This window comes from Biomphalaria glabrata, chromosome 18 (assembly GCF_947242115.1).
Source record: "Biomphalaria glabrata chromosome 18, xgBioGlab47.1, whole genome shotgun sequence".
In the NCBI taxonomy this organism is placed as follows: domain Eukaryota; kingdom Metazoa; phylum Mollusca; class Gastropoda; family Planorbidae; genus Biomphalaria; species Biomphalaria glabrata.
In genome coordinates, this window is record NC_074728.1 from 17,676,384 (window position 1) to 17,700,792 (window position 24,409).

General features: G+C 35.9%; 2 protein-coding genes across 2 annotated transcripts; both read left to right on the forward strand.

Annotated features, from left to right (window-relative positions):
- The first annotated feature begins 10,874 nt into the window (after positions 1-10,874).
- LOC106075309 (uncharacterized) lies at positions 10,875-11,912 on the forward strand. The gene has a single exon (XM_013236271.2). The coding sequence runs from the start codon at positions 10,875-10,877 to the stop codon at positions 11,910-11,912; it is 1,038 nt and encodes a 345-aa protein (XP_013091725.2).
- Positions 11,913-18,923: 7,011 nt separating this feature from the next.
- Positions 18,924-19,940, forward strand: LOC129924034 (probable G-protein coupled receptor frpr-1). The gene has a single exon (XM_056017640.1). The coding sequence runs from the start codon at positions 18,924-18,926 to the stop codon at positions 19,938-19,940; it is 1,017 nt and encodes a 338-aa protein (XP_055873615.1).
- The last annotated feature ends 4,469 nt before the right edge of the window (positions 19,941-24,409 follow it).

Here is a 24,409-nt window from a genome sequence, read left to right on the forward strand (position 1 = left end):
TAATATAATTCTAGCTTCGTGATATTTGAAAGTGTAGTGTAGAGTTGTGCATCGCAATTGAAACCTTAAGGCCAGTAAAAGCGTACAAGAGCTTCCTTCTACCAGCCTGAATGCCTCGTCTACACCATTATGTCTGGCGGGGGGTGAGACTCGAGGTTAAATTCGTGTATAATTTGACGTTTACTCTCAGTGACACGGACACTCCGGACTCGCGGACTAGAGAAACGGCGTGACGCCGTGTACACCGGGATTTACCCTTACTATGCCAGGCTAACCATGCTAAGGCCCCTTGAGGGACGGCGCCTGGGTGTTGACAAAGGTTTTGGAAGCTCTTCTACAGCTCCACACAGTGCAATGGGGATGCTCACGCATCCCCTTAGGCTTTGGCCTAATCGTCCCCTCTCACGTTCGTTTCCACCGCGGCGCCACGATGAGGCAGAGTAGGTGAAATAGATCCAGATATTGTAACATTAGGAGAATAGTAACTGGATCTAGTTAGAGATGTATAGATAATTCTAGTGTGGAGATATAAATTCAGTAATTTGGAATAATTTCCACACAGACAGGGCGCGAAACTCGCCTTATCTTCTAGTAGTTTATTTAACTAATTAGTCAATATAATCAGGAATTTCCATTGACGTCTGTTCAAGATAAATATTTATTAAATTAAATTAGTAGATGATTAAATTTTTAACAAAATTATGAAGGTCAAACCATAGTTTTCCCTCTGTGGCAAAATATCTGGGTTTTTTTTTTCAAAGATATACATAGACTCTCAAATGTCTTGGAAAATCATTAGAGGAAAATCAAGATCCAAGTTCCAGGTTTTGCTCTTGAGAGATTGTAAAGAATTTTTAAAAAAAGATGTAAAGTAATTAAAATTAGGTAAATAAGTAAATGAGCTTTTCTGAATGGTGCGAATCACTCCATTTGTCCCTCCATTCGCTCCATCGGCTAAACGATACTTGTAGGCTGCGTTTTCCTAACAAAATTCATACATTGCGGTCCAAAAGTTTGGAAGTGGTTCTCAAACTTTATAGACCAAAAACATGTCCTAAAAAAACATATCATTTTTAATTATATTTCTAACTCTGTTATGCGTTTGTATTGCCTTGATAAATCTCCAAGATCATTTAGATTAGATATCTACATTACTAGCTATGTAACACATGTTACATTTTATTTTATGTCATACCGACAGACTTCGTGGTGTCACTCTACTTTGTCGGAAAATTGTATGCTACTCTAATGACATTGGCTTTTTGTTTCCTTTTGTTTCCTTTTGTGACGATCCAGGAACTATCAACATCTTAATATCAAATCAATGATATGTTTTGATATTTATCAAAGCTGACTAAATATAAAATTTTCACGTCTTTACGTAAGTCGACTGAATTGTTCTAACGAAATTACAAACTATTTAAGAAAATTTTGTGATTTGCAATTTTCATGATTTTGTACTGTATATAATCTTTCTTACAGATTTTTTATTCTATGCCTCCCCAAGGATTTCATACTGTAGTTTAGATTTGTTTTATAGGGTCATTGGTTGAGAGTCGAGAAACTTTGCTTCCAAACATAATAACTCTGATTCAGACATTCGAGTTCTAGTGACCGGGGGACTATTACTGAAATAGTTACCAGCACATATTGAACTAGAAGGAAATGAGAAGGCTGACACACTCGCCAAGTGTGGGAGAACAAATACAACATTTAAACATTGCACCTATTTAAAAGAAATGAAAAAAACTATTAGTGAATAAAATAATGAGAAATGGACGAGCTCTCATCCGAATCAAAATAAAGATAATGCCTAATGTAAGCTATCCAAACAAGATCAACGTCTAATCTTTAGACTCAGGATCGGACAGAGAATGAGACAACACATGTTCTGGAAGCACAAAATTGGAACTAGTGAAATCTGCCCATGTGGAGTGTCACCAAAGAATTTTGACCATGTCCTTCAAAACTGCATTCCTTACCAAAAGGCCCGAACAAGACAATAGCCCCAAAACAGCCCAATAGAAAGAAAACTACATGGAGAGCTCCGTGATCTGGAAACAACTGCGCAGTTCATCTCATGTATTGGTCTTGTCGCCTGAACACTCAAAAGTAAAAATGCGAACGAGAAAGAAGATGACTGAAATAGTATTGGCGATCTTTTAGTCAACCTTAAAAGGAGCACAAGGTAATTGAGGTGCCCCTTGAAACCGTTATTAAGATCAAGTCAGGCATCACTTTACACTTAACGAGTAGATGAAAGCGGCACCAGGTGACCTCTGAAAGAAATGTAAAACTCTCAAGAAGGTCACGTGACGACATGAGGCTCAGGCCGAGGACAGGCGCTGATGACAATAACTAACCCCCCCCCCCGGCCTGACTTTAATTTACTCATTAGATAAACTGTGCAGGTCGCTATTGGGTTTCTGTAGTAGTGAGATAGTTTACCCAGTCTTCAGAATCAAAGACATTGCTTTCTTATTATTATAACTGTAGTGCTCCTGATACACGTTTTCGTGGCCCTGTTGATTATTAAGGAGCTGAATTAAAGCCCTCAGTCTCTCACTTTTCACCACTGGGAGAAACTCGTTTCTTTGGCCAATGTTCACAAAGCCTTCAGTCCAACTTTTTTATAGACACACAATGAAGAGGATAAGGAAGTAGAGCAAGTGGTATTGTAACCCATTGGATTTCTTTTGTATAAATCAGTGTTTCTCTTTTCCTTAATGGAACACTTCACACTTTCTGAGTATTTATTTTTAGAGAGATTAATTTACGTGGTGGCCTACTAATTAATTATTCTAATAGTTCGTGGAAGACAATTTGGGAAACCCTGGTAAAATACTACTTTTATGCTAAAGCATGCTTAGGCGCTATGGTAAGAAACCCTGGAAAAAGGTTTCCCTGCAGTCTTTCATGCACTCATCCAAATATTCCATTTACTGAGTAACTGTTTTTAACAGTCATTGACTTGTAGCACCAGAATCCTGGTACGCAACTAAATTTCTGCAGGCAAATTATATTTTTACTTTTAAAACTTGAAAAAAAATTTGATAAATTTCTTTGTGAACGAAGTTCTTATATACTACTTTTATTACAATATATACACATTTAACTTGATTTAAATATAGTAGTTGACTTTAGTAATAATATAAAATAATAATAATAATAATAATAATATAAGATGGCATTTTGAAGTAAATCTAAAAAAAAAAACACGACTTTTCACGCTGGCGATCAAGTGTATCTGTCCTACCCAAGACAGCTGACGAAAATGAATCTTATATTGCATCGTTCACACTACATAGCCACCAACCAATCTCAAACCTTTTCTTTACGTCACCATAGAAACACACGCACACACTCCATAGCAGTAATAAGGAGAAAGGGAATGTGTGTAATTAGATTTGTTCAATCATTTTTGTAAAAGTTCAACAGTAGTAAGACTCTGTAGAGTTTGACAAGATTGACGCAAGTCTTCTACACATCGTAATTTAAAAAGCCTGAGCTTTATAAGTGCAAGGACTTGTTTTGAAAGTTTTGAATGCTAGAACAAAGCATTCTCCCCTGGGCAAAATAAAATGATCTCAATGGCGACCTGCTGGTGAATGTAGCTGAAACCAAAAATGATTACAAATCTTATAAAGACTTTACTGTGTCTCAAGAGAAGTGTAAACAGGAGGTTCACTTACAAATTGATTTCGCAAACATTTACGATTTTAAAATTTGATTGGAGAATGAAAGAAACTTAATTTGAAATAAAGTTTTATATTATTTCCATTCGATTTTTTTTTATTTGCATACTTTGGACTATGCAACTTTTGGAAATGATGTCATGTAGCAGCGTAATTGATAAAGACCTTTTTATCTTTACGTTCTAAGTCTTGTTACTTAGATTTAGTTCGATGATGGTTTTAGCTTTAAGAGAGAGAGAGAGATGGAGAGAGAAAGAGAGAGAGAGAGAGTGAGAGAGAGAGTTGGATATTGTAATATTTTAGAAATGTAATGGTCATAAAAAATTAAGGTATTAAAAACAGGAGTGGGTATTTTTTTTGAATTGTTTGTTGTTTTTTTTTCTTTGTCTGTTTAAGACTTAAGTAAAAGAACGCGCTCATAATAATGCGTTTCTTTATACTTTGTTTAATCTTAATAACGACATGACGTGGGAAATAAAAATTTAGCAATGTCTTTTTCTTTGGACAAATTTTAATTTATTTCTTTTTATACTTTGAAAAATAGTAACCATCCAACTCGAGTTTTTAGCAGTGTAACCAACGAGCTAGGCATTCTTTTCCCAACGATATGTCAACTCTTTAGGAACATCGTTACAGCCGTTTTCAAAATGCGTATCCAGGTCTTTGAGCCCATCAAACCAAAAAGATTTAGTTACCACAAAGTTACGAGTTAAATAGTATAAATAATAAATAAATAAGTATTGTATAAAAAAAAATAAAACTATGTTTCCACAACTGGCTGTGTATTTATATTAAGGAAATTTGAAAGGGAAAAAAAAGAAAATAAAAATAATTTTAACAATGTTACAAAAGACAGTTTCCATTATATTGACGTTATTTTATCCTACAGTAAATTTAGATCATTGGATTTCAAAGGACTAACAGGCACACACAAATGTTCATATACCTAACAGGCACACACAAATGTTCATATACCTAACAGGCACACACAAATGTTCATAAACCTAACAGGCACACACAAATGCTCATATACCTAACAGGCACACACAAATGTTCATAAACCTAACAGGCACACACAAATGTTCATATACCTAACAGGCACACACAAATGTTCATAAACCTAACAGGCACACACAAATGTTCATAAACCTAACAGGCACACACAAATGTTCATAAACCTAACAGGCACACACAAATGTTCATAAACCTAACAGGCACACACAAATGTTCATAAACCTAACAGGCACACACAAATGTTCATATACCTAACAGGCACACACAAATGTTCATATACCTAACAGGCACACACAAATGTTCATAAACCTAACAGGCACACACAAATGTTCATATACCTAACAAGCACACACAAATGTTCATATACCTAACAGGCACACACAAATGTTCATAAACCTAACAGGCACACACAAATGTTCATAAACCTAACAGGCACACACAAATGTTCATAAACCTAACAGGCACACACAAATGTTCATATACCTAACAGGCACACACAAATGTTCATATACCTAACAGGCACACACAAATGCTCATATACCTAACAGGCACACACAAATGTTCATATACCTAACAGGCACACACAAATGTTCATATACCTAACAGGCACACACAAATGTTCATATACCTAACAGGCACACACAAATGTTCCTATACCTAACAGGCACACACAAATGTTCCTATACCTAACAGGCACACACAAATGTTCATATACCTAACAGGCACACACAGATGTTCATATACCTAACAGGCACACACAGATGTTCATATACCTAACAGGCACACACAAATGTTCATATACCTTTAAAAAAACAAAGCTTATTAACATTTAATTGTGCACACCGTATACACCAAATTGTTTACTATTTATAGCTTACCCACCAAGTATGAAAATGTCCACTAACGAAGTACAATAAGATGACTATTTGACCAGGTGTCACCAGCAGATATTCCCAATGAGAAGAGGGAACTTTACATTCCTCATTGTGTTCATGATACAACATATTTTATCTAGCCGTAGAAAATACAGCATACATTAAAAGTTTAAAAACAAAAATACAATCTCTGCAAGCATTTTCTTTCCAACCCTCTCCAAAACAATATTCTAAGGCTAATATCTCAGTTACGGTTCTAGATTACAGACCGAGCATTTTAGTAAAAACTATAAAACTTTTAAATTCACAAAGTCTCTGTAGATTACTTTAATAAAGACAGCTAAGTTTCAGATCCATGTGCTTCAATATCTAAACCTTTATTTCTTCTGTCTTTTAGTGTCCTCAGCATTTCAGCGTCTCTAAAGGAAAACGACAAGATTTATATTACATATTCGATTACGTAAGCTGGATACATATGTCTACGTTGCCTAGTAAAAGAAAACTCCTCAAAGGTTGCAATCTTTGCTGTTTAGGTCGCCATAATGACTTTGCTAGTTACTCAAATCGAATGGGTTAAAAATCGATGTCCTATTTATTTTCTGAAAATCTGTCCTTTTCGGCATCTGGTTGTATCTGTCCACGTTTGCATTCTTCATTTGGGGCTGCTATCGCTTCTGTTTTTGTATGTCTTCCATTAGTCTTTCATTCTCCATCTCTTCCTTTCATTCTGCTAATTCACAGTGCTTATGAAAGACCAAGTAAACAAAGAATCCGTAAGTTAATTAAATGTATACTCAAGATGTTCATTAAAGTTACATTCTAACATTTAGAGTTTGACATATTTACCTCCCAGATAAAAGATTCAGTTCAAGAAAATAAATTTAAAATAAATAAAATGTTCATATTGTTATAAACCTGGTGGTGGCACAGATGGGGGTGGTGTGTGTGTGTGTAGTCAGCCAACGCCAATCGCACCAGGCCAGCGCTAGATGAGCGGTCGAGCGTGACGAGTTACGACGGTCAGCCGAGACGAGTTTCAACATGACGGTTCGGGAAGGATCGGCGTCGTGAACACAGCTCAGGAGCGTCACGAGAATTGTAGTCATCTGACCACCCTGAATGGTCGAGCGACGTTCTGTCCGGTTCGAGAAGGCCAGCAGGAACCCTATTTAAAGAGCGAAGGTATCAGAGACGAGTCAGTCACAACTTCCCGATCTACAGTTCGTTACAACGGCTCAGTACAAGTCCGAGACGAGACAGAGAGAGACCAGTGCAAGAGTTGATACGGTGGAGAGATATTTGTACAGCCTTGTGTTACGTGCTGCCAATTGTACAGTGTTGGCTGTTATTTATTGACATTAAACTATTACGTTACTGGAGCCCTGAGTTGTCAAGTTCTTTAAGTTGGTGGTGTAAGGTGCAGTTTGCAGAGAGCCTGGATAGGGAGATTCGTAACAATATATATACAACTTACAAGAACAAAATCGGAGGCGCGGTGACTGAGCGATAAAGCGCTTGGCTTCCGATCCGAGGGTCCCAGTTTCGAATCCTAGTGAATACTGGGACTTTTTAATTTCAGGATTCTTGGGCGCCCCCTAGGTCCAACCATCTCTAATGGGTAACTGTGGGCAATAGAAACAGATAACCTTTACGCCATCTGCTCGAAAACGGCTCTAATGATTTTCCTAGAAATTTAACAGTTGATGTATATCGCTGAGAAAAGAATTACTAGCTCATTGAACACAAGAATGTAAAATACATTTTTTGAGATCAGCAGTCCAAGTTCCTGGATGTAGGTTCTATGAAATTCTGACTTGAATAGAGGTATTGTAAAACAACATCGACATAGAGTACATCATAGAGAATGAGGACAGGTTCTCGCTCTTTCAGCTGCCATGTTGTTAATCCTTTCGAATGAGTAGAAGTTTTGATAACGGAATAATAACTTTTCCAGTTTTTACATCTAACAATCATAAATTATTAAGAGAAAAACAATCGCTCTATAAGCTGTATAAAGAAGCTATTGTCTTTTTAAAAAGTGTTTTAAAGTTTGCACTAAGTTGCGAATTGAATAGATGTATTCTAATAATGTGAACAGTTTTAACCGCGTTGACAGCACATGCAAATGCAACATTGTCCACTCATTATTTTTGCTTATGAAGCTAATATCAGAGTCCATTTCTACAGTCTTGCGCCTTGTACGAGATAAATTGTTCTTGTGTGCGATCGGCTTTGTATCTGCAATTCTGCATGATAGAAACTGCTACGGTTGTATCTTTGGCTTCAATTGGCTTGTTAAAGATTTAAAAGGGCACGCAGCAATTCAATTGTCGTTACAGTCAAAGTTGTGACATTTCTATAAGTCCAACGTATTGTTGTAAATCTAAGGCAGGCAATTCAACAAAGTAAATAAATACCCGTGGTTATTCAGCAGGACAGCCTTTTACATTCAAAGAGTCTTGTTCCTATTTCTACCAATCCTTTCTCCAGCAAACCTGAATAGAGACCAACAACAGCCTTCCCTGCTTCGCTCCAGGTCCCCACTACAGCCTTAAGGAAGCACATAAAAACGGCTCCTTAGTTTCCAAACATTTTAGTCTCTTCACAATCACTTGATACACAGTTCTTCTCTCCAATTTGGCGTCTTCCTGTTGGTGTTCAATAGTTCGGGTTGTACACATCACAAACACTGGTGCAAGGCAAGGTTACAACAGTATTAACAAAAAAATTGTCCGCCGGTGTTGGAATTAATTCAGTGTTTTGTTAATCTCATAGAGCTTACTTTTTCGACCATTTTAATGTAATTTTTTATTTTTAAAAGTAGCACCCAGGCTCAATAATTTTGTTTGGTTCCATCCAAAAATTATGCTAGTAATTATTTAGAATTCAAATCTTTTCTGTTGATACAACAGGTGAATTATAAGAAAAGAAAATGGAGTTAATAATTACTTTTCGCAAAAACTACATTCCCCTGATTTAATTTTCTTATTGTTTAAATAAAATAGCACGGTACGGCAGATGCAATTATATTAGAGAAATAATGATTTCAAAGAACTAATTATAGACTTACGTAGACTGAGTATATTGTAGAAATATAATATGACAGTGTGGTTCCTCTAATTATATACTTTTGATCAGGCGCCATTATAAAACTAATGTAGTATAAATGATACTTTTAATATATATTTGATCTAATCCGGGATGGGTAACATCTTTAAAACTGGGGACTAGTGGGGTTATAGGTCAAACAAGGAAATAAGTTGAACAAACTAATTGAGCCAGTTAAGATCTATACCGTCAAGATTTATCTTGACTAAAATATAAAAAAAAGGCGTGTGATTGTGACCTAACAATGTACTTTCTTGAATACTCAGATAAGAATAAAAAAAATGTTTGGTTAAAATATATACAGTATTAGCAACTATGGAATAGGTATTTCAATTCTGTAGAGTGTAACACTGTATGTTAAATATAGATCACTTTAAATGTGTTTTGGTTCTGTTTTCCTCTTGGTTTTACAGGTTTTAAATGATTCTTCAGTATTGAACATCATTACATCTTAGAACAAACCTCCGGAATGACAACGGGTTTGGAGGTGGGTCTTATGCGGGACGTTTGAGACGAGACGACAGTTCCAGAACGCATATCACACAACACGCAACCATTCTGATGGAACTTTAGATATTATCGGAAGGGCAGATTAAAACTCTTTATGACTTCTTCACTTTGAATGTTGCGTGACGTAAAGAATGATTTAATGTTAAGTGTCTTAATCGTCTAGATTACGCATTATCTAAAAGACGAAGCAGGACGTTTTTAGAAGCCATTTTGGAGCCGCAGTTTTGGCGCAGCCTATTTGGCGCAGGAAATGTTTTTCGCGAGATCCCTTAGTCATATTTTATATGTTCCTAGTATTATTTCTTTAAAGTAGAATAATACATATCTATGTTTTTTTATGTGTGATTGTGGTTAATGTAATTTTCATGTATACGACAATAGATATTTTTAGTATTTAATTTTGTTTTGTGATCATTAAATCACATTATAACGTGAGTGTGGGTTGTAATAGTGTCCAAATCAAAATAAAACAATATTTAAAAAAATATTGATGAAATTTTAAGTGGAGACGAAAATTATTTGTTTCATTTACAGTACCTTCATCTAAAACAAGAGAAACATTAGAAATACATTTTTTTAAAGACAACCCCTTAATTATACTACTAAAAGTATAACATAATAAAATATTTTTAAAAATAATGTAAAAAATGTTTAGTTCAAACCGGGTATCTAACCCATGATCTTAAATACCGTCTGCTGCCTGAACGAATGATATTATAATATTCTATTATTGGGTCAGCGGAAATTGTATATGAAACCAATTATACATTGATACCTTCATTGCACGTAGAAGTGTAGAGCTCTAGTCTAGATCTTTATTATGCAGTGGAACATTTTCATTTTCAAAACTATTTGTTTAAGTCAATGTTTACCAGACTGTGTTCCGCGGAACCCCAGTGATCCGCTAGGCCTGAATAGGTGTCCCGCTAACTACTGAAATAATTCGCTAGTAGGCCGCCAAGTGAATTAACCTCTCTAATAAATAAAAAAAATAACCAAAGTTTTCCGCTAGATCCCCAGAATGAGCAAAAGTGTTCCGTACATGAAAACGTTAGGGAAACACCCATTTAAGTAATTCGCTAATTTAAAAACATAGTGAAATATTACTTTCGTCATGATCGATGCTATATTTTCGTGTACACAAAAATGTCTATAAAAGGCTTTAAGGGGGTTTGTAAAGTGATGCTTTTTATAAATGCGTAAATGGAATATAGAGGTTTAAAATAATAATCTCAGAGTAACCATCTAGATATCGTCGTTGTCATAAATTGAAATACGCACTTCAAAACCCCGAGGAGAAAAAGCAATCACATAATCCCTGTTCATCTTGTAAAGGTCTGATCAGATTTACTTCTTAAACCGAAAAAAAAACGCAGCACTGAAATCTTTCTTACATGCATGGTTAAAAAAAGAAAACAATTTATTTTGAGACCCAATTAATGCAGCCGAATCCACTCTTTGTTATGACCCAGTAGTAGAAACATTGTTATTAGGAAAAGTTTCGTTCGTTTACTTTCCAAGTCATTCTTTTCATTTCTAATGTTTCATCATCATCATCGATATATTTCCGTTGACGTTTGTTATAGAGGGCGCTGTTTACACTAAGTATACTGTATAATAATAGTATTCAGCTTTGCTCTCTCATGTTTCAGTAAAATAAGACTCGTCAAAAATGTCGTCAAACAAATCAACGAATAACTTCACATTGGTGGTCAAAGCAGGACTAATAAACCCAACACTGGTTGAATTTCTTATGACTTTTAACATCCTGATATGTGCTGAGGTCATTGGCATCGTTGGGATTGCGGCGAATTTTATCAACATTTGGAACTTTAAAAAACAAGGACTCCATGACAGTGTGAACATTTCTTTAACAGCGTTGGCCGTCAGTGACATCGGGGCTTTGTTCTTCCAATTGGTGGTGAATGTTTTGTTTAATCCTCTCTGGAGGCGTGTCCAGCTTCCATTTTATTCCTCCACCGTGCTAGCTATGGTCTTTTTTTACCCTCACGGTTATTTCATCAGAGTGAGTGGATTCATCACGGCATTCGCCGCCTTTGAGAGATGCCTCTGCGTGGTTCTGCCCATGGATGTAAAGAGAATAATGACCAGAAATGTAGCCGTTGTGGTCAACTTTCTTATTTTTGTTGTACTTCTGTTATATTTATATCCAGAACATTCGGTGGTATACTATGACTGGCTTTTTATACCAACACAAAATCGGTCGGTTATAACTTTCTTTTTCCGAGAGGATTTTGAATACGTTATGACATTTACAAATATTATCAACGATCTTTTCATTCCTTATATCACGTATGTCAGTCTTATCATCTGTACCATGATTATAGTCGTTCAACTCAAGTCGAAAGCCAAGTGGAGACAATCTGTTACTGGAAAGGTTATCTCTTCGGGTCTTTCGAAAACAGAGTTATCCATCAAAGACAAAAAGGCTGTAATAATGTTGACAGTTGTGTCGGTCATCTATGTCACGTGTCTGACGCCTGAATGTGTTTTGATGACCGTGATTGGCTTCATACAGGACATGAAGGTGGAAGGACCACTGTGGGACCTGTTTCTGACCATCTACTCGTTTTCATCACTTCTGGAGACCATCAACTGTAGCGTGTCTATACTCGTGTATTACAACATGAGTACCAAGTACAGAGAGACTCTACACATGTGGTTTCCAAAGTTGGGCCACAAATTGTAATACTTCGTAGAATGCAAAAAGTTCTGTGGCCGTGACTGGGAATTTACAGCCTAACAAAATGATACATAACTCTATTATTTTATGTAAAGTTAAAATGAATAAACGAAAGAATGTTCTTGCATAATGAAACAATAAAACCGTTTTTAACATATTTAAAATAAAAGCAAAGCTAATATTAACTCTTTCTCTCCGTCATTATTTACCACATTATGGTGGAATCAACGCTGGTATCGTCATACTTGTATCAATTAGTTTAGATCAGTCATGTCACTAAGTTTGTAATAGGTCTAGAGTCTAGACATAGACTAACAATAAAAAAGACCATTTATAAAAAAAAAACAAAAAAACAGGGGGAACAACCTGAGTTAAAACCCATGACTCAAACCTTATTTGGCTTGTCAAACTAACACGGTAACCACTCTACTAGTGGAAGGTTGCGTAGTTCTATAGTCTCGACCTATTTTTTCATGTTGTGCATGTGTACGGCGATGTATAAAGGGGACTAAGTCAGCTAATATCACCACTTCAGTCAGTACAAATTCTTTCCCTTGTTTGAGATACCAAATAAAATAATTAATTACTAATAATTGATTAAATAATTGGTTAATTTTAAAAATTAATTCTTGTGTTGTCAGGTAAAACAAATAACTGTGTTATCCGAGATTGGGTGTTGGAGAAATAATGTGGCTCGCAAGGACTTCCTTCATGGAACAGAACAAGGAAAAGGAAGAAGAGACAGACAAAGAAAGCGATGGGAAGACAACATAAAAGGATGGGCAGGCCTGTCACTAAAAGAGGTTCTATCCAATGACCAACGGCCTAAGGGATAGGTGTAGGCATGGGTGTAGCCGGGGGGGGGGGGGGTTGGGGTTCAAATTACACACTCACAATTCTCTGAGCGTAGCCAAGATGGGTTTAAAAGTTTAAACCCCCCTCCTGCCGAGGGCTTTAATTTAAAACCCCTTAAGATGGTTTTGACTTTAAAATCTCCTCCAGCGGAGTTTGAAGCTAAAAACCATCCCTTCAATATAAAAATTCTATGAACGTAGCCAAGAGGGGTTTTGAATTTAAACTCCACCTCTCCAGAGCGCTTTAAGTTTAAAACCCATTCTCATGGTTTTGAGTTTGAAATCCCCCAACAGATAGTTCTGGGGATGAAAACCCCTCCTTCAATATTATTGTAAAGCAAACTACAGTCACCAAAGTCTATGAGCGTAGCTAAGGGAATTTTTAATTTGTTAAAAAAAAAACTCCAGAGATTTTTTAGTTTAAAACAACCTAACAGATGATTTTGACGATAAAACTTCCCTTTTCGATATAAAATATAAAGCAAACTACATTCACCGAATAGCAAGAATAGCAGATTAGGTTTTTGAACTAAAACTTTTTAATAGCAGAATAATGCACTGTAGATACCTCAGAATATGCATTTTTTTTTTGGCTTTAATTACCGGAAATAGTGCTTGGCGGCGGTCCTCCAAACCCCCTTGCTGTCAAGGGCGGGGTGCATACAATTTTTACACAAACTCCAGGAAGAACCTATTCTAGGGTACAATAAATGTCGGGGGGGGGGGAGAGAAAAAAACTCCCACAATCATTGACTCAAATTCTGCCAAGTCATTGGTTTTGCTGGCTGACTCAGGCAACCCATTCCGTGCTCTAATAGAACTAGTGAAGAAGGAGCGTTTGTACAATTTTGTCCTAGCATATGGAACGAGGAATGTGCCTTTTTCTTTGTTTCTTTCTGAGTATTTTATTATTTTTTGTATTTGTATTTCAATATTATGGTTCAGTGTTTTATTTATAATTGCTGATTTGCGTTTAAGTGCCCCTCTAAACAAATCTGGAAATGATTGACTCACAAAGCCAGAGACTCCTACTTGATTGATTATAGAAATCAATCAACTAATAAATTAATAATAGAACGAGTGTTTCTAAAACGATAGTTTAGAACAAGTGTTTCTAACACGATTGTTTAGAATAAAGTGTTTCTAACACAATTGTTTAGAATAAAGTGTTTTTAACACGATTGTTTAGAATAAAGTGTTTCTAACACGATTGTTTAGAATAAAGTGTTTTTAACACGATTGTTTAGAATAAAGTGTTTCTAACACGATTGTTTAGAATAAAGTGTTTCTAACACGATTGTTTAGAATAAAGTGTTTCTAACACGATTGTTTAGAATAAAGTGTTTCTAACACGATTGTTTCTGCCCATTTCTTTCTATCATTTATTTAGTGATGACGTGGCCGGCGACACTAGTGTCGGAAATCTATATGTCCTGGAGTTCAAATAAGATTTGACATTACTAATCCAATAACTTCATTACACTTTCTTGCAATATTGGAAACAAGAAACAGAAACAAAATGTTTATAAAAAGACTATTCCGCATTCATGAACCTGAAGACTCTTTGTAAAAGTGAATACTTTGCTCTTGATAACCAATGAATGATAAATAAAACAATGGAGCCCCGACGAAACAGCCCTTTTCCCGAAAAAAAATCTTGGTTAATCTTTTGTATACATCTACTCAAGTTAATAAAATTCTATTGATAGGCCTATAGATCCGAACTTATGTCGGTGCGCGGAATGTATTTATTTATTGAACTCTGTAATAAAGCGGGAATACCCGCTGACGTATGTGTGTTCAAGATATAGATTGTCTAGACCTCAAGCCAAATTTATGTGATTTTTTTTTATTATACTTTGAAAAAAATTATAACGGTCAAACAAGACTTTTCCAAGTGTGGATAATTAGCAAGTAATTTGTTCTTAAATATTTAAAAATTTCTCTGAAAATTGTTACAGCCATTTTTTGAAAACCGTGTCCACCCAGGTTCTCGGTTTTCGACTCGATGAAGAATAAGCAAGCTGAATAGAGGAATAGTAAAAAAAAAAAAAAAAGCTTGTTTACCTGCTAGTAAGCTATGCGCTTACTGCAGTAAACCGAAGTTAAATGTTGCCCATTGGGCGGAGGGCTTTGCACTGGGGTTTTGTGCCTCTTGTGGCTGGCGAGACCTATGTGAAGCCGGAATGTTCGCCCCTAATCTGGGCATGTTATTTCCGCTGAAGCTAGTGTCATTGGCTTTGCTTTTTTTCTTAGACGCTTTTCTTCTGCCAGCGCAGTTCTCTTTTTCCTCTGCAATTTAAGCGCCCGTTTTTAGAGCGAGGCATGATGCTCTATCATGTGCTTCTGTCTCACAGTTGGTTGCGTCAATGCTGAAGACTTTCAGTGAAGCTTTGAGGGTGTTTCTGAAGCGTTTTCTTTGTTCCATTGCGAGCGCTTCCCTTTTTCTAATCGACCATACAGGGATGCGGGAGTCTTTCATTCTACAGATGTGACATGCCCGTCGCAGCAGGGATTTCATCAGGACTGTGTGGATGCTTTGCAGGCCCGCTCTTAGAAGGACTTCAGTATCATTTTTTCTTGTCATTTATTTCATCTGAAAGTGGTTCAGTATTTGTGCATGTCTTCTATATACTGTCTACGTATCTAAGGCATACCATAAACAGCTTCTTTTATTAGGTTCCAGTATATACCCCCAACTTTCTCAAGATATCTAAAGGTTTGTATTATCATTTTAATGTGTAATTTTATTTGTATATTTGTCTGAATCTATGCAGTGGCGTAGCTAAGGATTTTGGGTTCCGTGGGGGGGGGGGGCTTGACTTCTATGGGGGCCCCTGCATTTTGACATTCGACATCATGACATGAGATAATGGCGTAATATTTACTGTAAAAACAAATTTCGGACACTCATTTGGGGAACCTCTCAAGTGCGTTTGATTTTCAAATTTGGACCACCCAGCTACGTCACTGAGTCTATGTTTTGACGTGTGACTAGGTTTATGTGTAGGAATGTAAATAGGAAGCTGGTTTTGCCAAGAATAATACATTTCCAACATGTAACTCATTTTAGATTAAACCTTTTTTAAATGTTACAGATAATTTAATGGTAGCTTTATTGTAAAGGTGAGTTAGCTATGCACATTATATTTACTCTATGAGTTAACTATAACATTATGAACAGAACATACATGCTGCTAACAATTACCAGACCATAAGAAATAGATTCATTTTACTTTGTGTTCAAATCGATATTTGAACGACCAAATGTAAGATTCCACTTGAGTTGTAGACTTTGACATGTAAATGTATTTGAAGTATATGTGAATAATTATTCTGTGGCATTTTACGTCTCGAGAGACGATCTTTTCCCTTTGCAACTTCTTGTGTGACTAAAGAGGCCAATCCTTGATACACAGTTGCGATCGCAGGTTGGGCATATGTAATCACCTGGCGCCGTTGCATTTTCACCCTTCTTTCTGCTTCTGTTGTGTATGACATCTGCAATCCGTGCCTTCATTTATGCTCTCTCTCCATGTGGATCTATCCAGTGCCACCTCTTCCCAGCTGCTAGTGTCGATTTTGAAGAGCTTCATGTCGCGTTTGCATACTTCCGTATAACGCAAAAGTGGGCGACCAGCGGCTCTCCTGCCTTCTATTAGATCGCCATACAGAATGCCCTGTGGAAGTCGACCTACTGGCATTCTACGAACGTGGCCAGGCCAGCCAAGGCGTCGAAAAAACACAAACACTGCACCTCAAGTAAGCATTAATGGCCAACCACTAGAAATTGTTGATCACTTTTGTTACCTTGGCTTCATCATATCCAGCAACACTCTACTGGATATAGACGTCAACAACAGGATAGCCAAGGCAATGGCCACCATGTCACGGTTGCAGAAAAGAGTCTGGGACAACATATTGCTGACTAGCAGTACTAAAGCCCTAGTCTACCGGACCTGTGTGTTGAGCACCTTGCTGTACGGAAGTGAAACATGGTCAACCTACTCATGGCAGGAAAAAAAGCTGCATGTCTGCCATCTCCGATGCCTAAGGCGGATCTTTAAAATAAGGTGGCAAGATAAGATAACCAATGAGAAAGTGCTACGAAGAGCAGGGTGCCAGGACATCCGCTCTGTTATTAGCAGCAGACGCCTTGGCTGGCTTGGAATAATTATATATAATTGTATTATATTACTAGACTTAATGGAATATTATATCAATTTCTCGTATATCTAGAGATTATATTTATTTTAAAAACAGAATTTCGCAACGTAACTATTTTACCAGCAAGACAAAAAAACAAAAGCAAGACAAATCAATGGTTGAAAGGAAGAAAAATGCATTAGTTGAGAAGACTTAATTGCAGGCTATATTAAAGGAAATTTTTTTGTAGTATTGCCGTGCTGCGTGTATCTCTTTATTATTAATGTTATTACATTTGTACGAATTCTACTCATCTTCTTTCAAGCAGCCTACAATTTGACTCTCAATAAATATCAAAAATGTTTACGTTGAGACACATGTATTTTAAACTATTTTTTGTTCACAATTTTATTATATTGATTGTTTTGTTTATACGTTTCTAAAATTCCTTCAAAAATACAATTTTTTTTAGGTCCTAGTTAAACCTTTTTTAGAACTGTAGGGGATGGAAGAAGCGTGCTCGGGACTTTCGTAACTACAATCCGAAGCCCACAGATACAACCAGAGATTTTGTAACTAGTGTAGAACAGAATGAAAAGAAATGTCAAATAAATGTAAACATCAAATACAATCACGCCTGTCTACTAATACATTCACGCTTGTCTACTGATTCACACCAATCTTCATGACCACAATCAGACCAAAATCTATAACGCACAGTTCAACTGAATCAAGAGCAATAAAGATCAAAGGGCTGCTTCTCATGCATCAAGTTTTATTTAAACTCACACCAAAACCATATTGACACGACTCACACAAGGCTCTTACTGGCGAACATGCAAGCTTTCAGTTTTATTTGGCTTTCATCCTCCTAAAATAAAAGTATGACATCACTTCGTGGGGAGCTAGAGCATGCATCACTTGACTCTATACCAAGACATGCTCAGTGTTTAAACAGAAACACGAAAAGCGATTAAAGTTAAAGCGCATCTAGAAAATAAATAGAAATATTTTGCTTCTATCCACAGCTCCATATGTATTATCTAAATAGAACACGATTAGCAGGGATGGAGAATTGTAAACGATATTAAAACAAGTGCCAAATGATTTGATTATTTGGACCTTAGAGTTTGCAGGGACTACAGATTAAGGTTTAAGCGAACACGACTGTACTAAGTGTTGTAGTAAAAGTACATAAAGTTTGCTTTTAAATGTAAGACTTCTGATTAACCTTAAATGATAGAATTTTTATAATATGTCGGGATCCTATGGCGTTGATATGCCTCTTTCTTTAACACACGTAACTGATGTGATATAATCGATACATTTAAAATATAGTCGTCAGAGAGAAATTTCCTAATTCTGACTAATTATAACCATGTTCAAAGCGATTCAACAAAAAACACAATTTTATTTTTGTTGGTTTGAATTATTTCAGTTTCTTTTTTTAAGTAACAGTTGCATATTTAAAAAGTTGATATGGTTAACAAATATGCGTATTTAATCATAAAGATACTAAATGTACTATAATGTAAAGGTTATTGATTCACTCAGCAATGTACCGTGCTATATACAACCTAAGCTAACACAATATTGCTTTAAATATTTAGAACGTGGGATCAGAGACAAAAATAAATTTAACTAATTCTGAAAGACTAAAAGAAATAATTCTACTTAACTAGAAACTCATTAACTTATAGTGCAAGATTGAATAGAAGATATAAAGATGGTATGGTGTTTAATATCGCCATCTCAAATTAGATTTATGACAGTTTTAAAAGCTTTTTGCCACGACATAAACATTGTAAGTACTTTCGTGCATTCTAGAGAACAACAAAATTAGGATTTCAAAGGATTTTTTAAGGATTAAAAGAAAAGTTTTTTCTTAAAGCGCTGCTCAAGGAAGACATAATTTTTATATTTGGCAGTTATTTCGTATGATCAGAACACGGTGGCGAATTAAAATAAAGTATTTTATGTAGATCTGTATTTGAGTGAAATTTTTAACAAACTACTCATGTCTTCTGAAAATTCCACAACAAATCTGCAAGTATTTCTGAACCCGGATGTACTGCATTTCTTCTTGACTTTCAATCTTATGATCTGTGGTAACGTGATTGGTGTTCTCGGAATTCTTGGAAATGTATTAAACATTGCCAACTTTGCTAAAGACCGAATGGAAGACACTGTAAGTATAACACTGAGCGCTCTGGCCGTCAGTGATGTTGGGGCGCTGGTCGTGCAAATGTTTATCAACGTGTTGAGTAATTCATTCTGGACTGACGTCGATCATCCATTCCTCACAATGTCGATCTTGTCCGCCTTGCTGGTATATCCTCGAGAGTACTTCGTTAGAGTGAGTGGGTTTATTACGGTGTTCGCCTCCTTTGAGAGATGCCTATGTGTAGTCGCGCCCTTGAAAGTCAAGAGAATCATCACGCGAAATGTCGCCATAACAGTCAACACAAGTATTTTCATTGTCCTTCTCCTCTACTTATACCCTACCATCGCTTTCATCTACTTTGACTGGGGGGTAGATTCTAGGAGAAACAGGAGCGCCATTGTTGTATTTTATAGGGACAATGCTGAGAGTGTTTTCACAGTTTCCTACGCAGTGGCGGATCTGTTCCTACCTTATTGTACCTTTTTCTTTCTGATACTCTCCAACACGGTCATCGTCACGACCCTCAAGTCTAAATCCAAGTGGAGACAATCGGTAACAGGTAGTAGCTTCAGCCATGATTCCAACAAAGGTATGATATCTACAAAGGAGAAGAAGCTGGTGGTCATGTTGGTTAAAATATCAACAATCTTCATCGGCTGTCTCTTTCCTCAATCTGCTTTGTTCACGGCTGTGGGCCTGGTCCGTGAGATGAAGCTGAATGGACTTTACTTTGACTTAACTCGGATGGTCTATTCTTTCACTTTTTTATTGGAGACCATTAACTGTAGCGTCAATATTATTGTCTATTACAGCATGAGTTCAAAGTTCAGGAAAAGAATACAATCGTGGTTTCCTTCTCTTAGATCTTAGCAGTAAAATTAGCCGTCTACGTATTGAAATTGTGTATTAGGAAATACAAAGTGGATACAAATATATCAGTCATTGTGAAACTTTTCTAGATTTATTTTTACAAAGCTTATATCAACTCACTCTGTCTGAATATCTGTCTGTTTGTCTGTCTGTCTGGCCAAATGTTAGTACACGTTATTTCACTGACACCGAAATTTTGCACAATTATTTGTTTTACCTGACAAGACTAGAATCAATTTAAAAAAAAAATATTTATAACTCACTTTTGGTAATAAATTACTTTGTTTGATATCTCAAACAACGGAAAGAAATAGTACTATACAAAGCGTGGTATATGCTGAATACCAAGGAAAAGAAATAGTACTCGACTGAAGTGGTGGTAAAATCTGAATAAGTCCCATTTATAGATTGTCGTTTAAGGATTATTACAAATGTAATCCCATGACTGATTTAAACTTATTGGTGCACTTAATAAAAACTTTTTTTTTTAACTTTTTTTTTTCTTGTTAAGAAGTTTGAAGTACAACCAAAAAAATCTTTTCAATACCACAAACTTGTTTTAAACTTTTTATAACTAGCAAAACATTAAAATTGTATTGATTAAAAGAGATACAGTTTGACTTTAATTAATGATCGGACATGTGTTTTCTTAATAAACTATGTATTGTATATGACGTGATTATAAAATGTGTTGGTTTTTATGCAGTCTTCTAGTAAAAGACTACAGGAAGTCATGTCTTGATCCTAGGCTAACATGGACACCAAGACATGTTAACATACAAGAACAGATCAGTTCACAACATACAACAAGAAACATAAATACACAACAATATAATCAGTGCAATGAGAGGTCAAAAGTTACAATAAATAATAATGTCTTAAACCTAGGGATTAATTTTCAATAAGTACATTTCATAATTTATAAACCACGGCCGGATTTATAGTATTTTAGACACTGCTGTCGCCCAGGACCCCATCCTGAATGGTGTTTTTACGTACTAAAATATTTGGCGCGATCCTGTCTTAAAGTTGGACCTAAAATAAATGTCGTCCGCTTCCTTGCCCTGACGTACTGCATTGGGTTTGAAATTGGACAAAATAATCTTCCGTTCCAAAAGAATGTCCGCTATGTATAAACAATACAAAACTGTGGATAATTTTGAAAACAAAAATTCATATTTTATACTCTTAAACGGGAGCGGAGGCGCTTGGCTTTCGAGCCTGGATACTGGGTTCGAGTCTCAGTGAACACTGGAATTTTAAATTTCGTGAATTTAAGGGTGCCCTTGAGTCTACCCGCCTCTAATTCTGTGTTATATTAAAGGAATGAAATGATTTTCTGTATATCTTTAACATGATTAATCATTCAGTTCTGAAAATAAATTACCCTGCCTTATTATCCATAGTTTTTGCCAAACAAGTTACATGAGCGTGTGCTCTTGGGGGGTGGGGGGGGGGGGAAGCTTCTGAGTTTGAGTTTAAAACACACATTCTTTTTTTGTAATCTTGTTTTTCGAAAGACTTTTGCATCTTTTCATTCTATAAGATGCAGACAAAGGGAAGTACAAGTCTCACATCAGTGGTCGAAATTGTGTACAGTACTTTTAATAAATATGATGATAGATGTGGATTCTAACCTAAAATAATGTTGGCAAGTTGCTCTTTCACTTACTTCAAAATTGCAAGCTGAAAGTATTGCAGATAGTATGTGGATTATCGTACGCTAAATGAAAGAGAATGAGTCTTTAAATAACGTCAAAGTCGTAATATATGTATAGCTTTTAACTACCCCACTTAAAACACTAATGTGAATTACCGAAAGTATTTTTTTATTTTACTTTTAGGCTCCCATGACACAAGAGTAACAAAATAACTTAAACTAGTAAATTTCACTTCTCTTATTCATGGTAAACCACTAACACAGACTAAAAAGGAAAACACCTAGGTGTTATAATAAATGAAAATCTGTCATGGAATCATGGGCCATTTGATAAAACTATTAAAAAATCAAACAAAGCCTCAACTAAAGAAACGATAAAGAAACTGGAACAGACACAAAACAGATGAATACTCACATTTGACTAGAGTAACACGTTTAGTAAAATCACTAAATTTAGAAAGCTATCAAAACAGTGGCGTAGCAAAGCTATTTGATGCCCTGTGCGGCAGTTCCTCATGATGTCCTCTAAAAAAAAGGTTTAAAAACAGTGAAAAGTTTCTAATTTTGAAATATAGTGTATTCATTATTTAAGCATTTCTATTTCGCAAAGAATAGATTTTACAAAAAATAGAATGCAAGAGAATCTCATGTGCTTTCTCGCCGGCAAAGTGTCGATAATATTATCGAAATCACTGTTTTCCCCTAGGTCTTGTTAAATAGACAAAGTTGCCAAATTAGTGAGTCATAAATTCGTCAGCGTTGATTGTATGTATTTCTTCATCAAAGTAAGTTTGGAAAAACTTTGCTTGCATGTAGCCACACTTGCCACAATATTAAAAGAAAAATATGCGAATCAAGATGGTAATATTCGGGGACTGACATTTTTTATTTATATAAAACTCTAAAGCTCAAAAGATTCTTGTTTTGGAAGTTCGGAGTTTTCTGGAGAAATTGCGACAATTACTTAAAACCCCAGACAAAACTCGTTTTTTTCTAGGTCGCTGGAAGAAACATCGAGATTGATTTCCATCTGAGGATTCAATAAAGGTGACTAAAATTTATATTTATCATGACATTGTCCTTATGGAGTTATTATTTCATGAACAATGAAGATATTTCCATCAGTGGCTCTTTCTCGTCTGTTGATAGGAAATCTATCTTCATCTTTTTTTCGCCTGGCAATTTTTTCTTGTGGCTAATACGTCTTTGAGCTCTGCATGACAATAAAAAAAGTAAAGGTCCCCTTTCAGACCTTGTGATCTATAGGGCAGATGATGTAAAGGTCATCTGTTTCTGTGGCCTACCGTTAACAAGGGTTGCATGACAATGTACCATAAAATTTTGATCCAGATTTTAGATGTGTAGTTCCCCTTTCAGACCTTGCGATCTATAGGGCAAATGCTGTAGATGTCATCTGTTTCTGTGGCCTAAGGTTAACGAGGGTTTCATGTATCCAGCACCACGACCCACCGGCTTTACTTTCCCCAACAAATGTCAGGTACCCATTACAGCTGGGTGGACTCAGAGGCGCCTTAAAATCCCGAAATAAAAAATTCAAGTCTTCGCCAGGATTGGAACTCGGGACCCCCGGAAGCAAGGCGCTTTACCACTCAGTCACCGCGCCTCCATTTTAGTTGTTATGTCTACTGTGGAAATTAATGTAGAAATATTCGTTTTCAAATTTTCTGTATGATTTTTTTTTTGTTTTCATGAGCACTTCTACAATACAAAAATTCGTTTTATTTTGTTGGGACATGTACGTATTCGCCCTGCTGTCATTACTGTTGCCTAGTCACAGACAAACTTCAAGTTCCCTCCAAGCAAGTGATGTGTGGCTGAGAGGCTAAAACCGCTTGGTTACGTGTTGACCACTTTACGTGATCTTGAGTTCGAATCCAACTCTAGTAGGGTTGTGTTGCTGAATGGGGTAAGGTCCACACAAAAAATTGGACCATTACTAATTAGTAATTTAAAAATAAAACCACTACGTTAAATATGTCCGTAACTAGTGCATTTAACCATTGAACATTGATGTAACTTCATGTAAGGCTTTATAAAAAAATTTAAAAGTGCGTTACCTTCAAAGATTTAAACAAATCTGGTAAAAATTGATTCAAGCTGTTCTACATCTTACATTTAATTTTATTTTAGACAGAATATAGGACATAATAAAAAAAAAACAAAATAAATAAATGTATTTGTTTTTATTTATGTAATTACAATGTGTAGCTTTACAGAGAAAGTTTGTACTCAGTATGATGCCCCCCACTACTTGATGCCCGTGCGGCCCGTACCAGCCGCACATTGCTTTTTTGTTTGGTATAGAATTAAAGAGGAATGCATGCTCTTTTTATATAACACAAAATAAATTTTATAACATTAAACTTTAATTTAATTTAATGAGGTCAAATCAACGATGGTATCGTCAATTAGGAAGGAAAGAGTTAATTACGACGTGATTCTTCTTTTTAAAGAACGAGTGATTCCTAACCACGCCCACCTGAGCCTAGACTAATTAATCCACTTTACACCTTGTGAGCCAAACACGTACTTTGTACTAATATTAGTGGTTCTAAATTAAATTCAAAGTACTAGACTTAGTAATTGCTTTTAATCGCTCAGAAATTAGGTCATTTAAAACAAATTTCTCTTTTCTCTCACAGAACTAATTCGATAAATATAGGTAATTTACCGTAGACACTTTCATATGTACAAAGAAATGATAACATTGGCTTCTCGTTTATGTTTCTTTGCATCTGTAGATATGCACTTTTTAACTTTTTGAAAAATAATTGCATTAAAAAGGTGC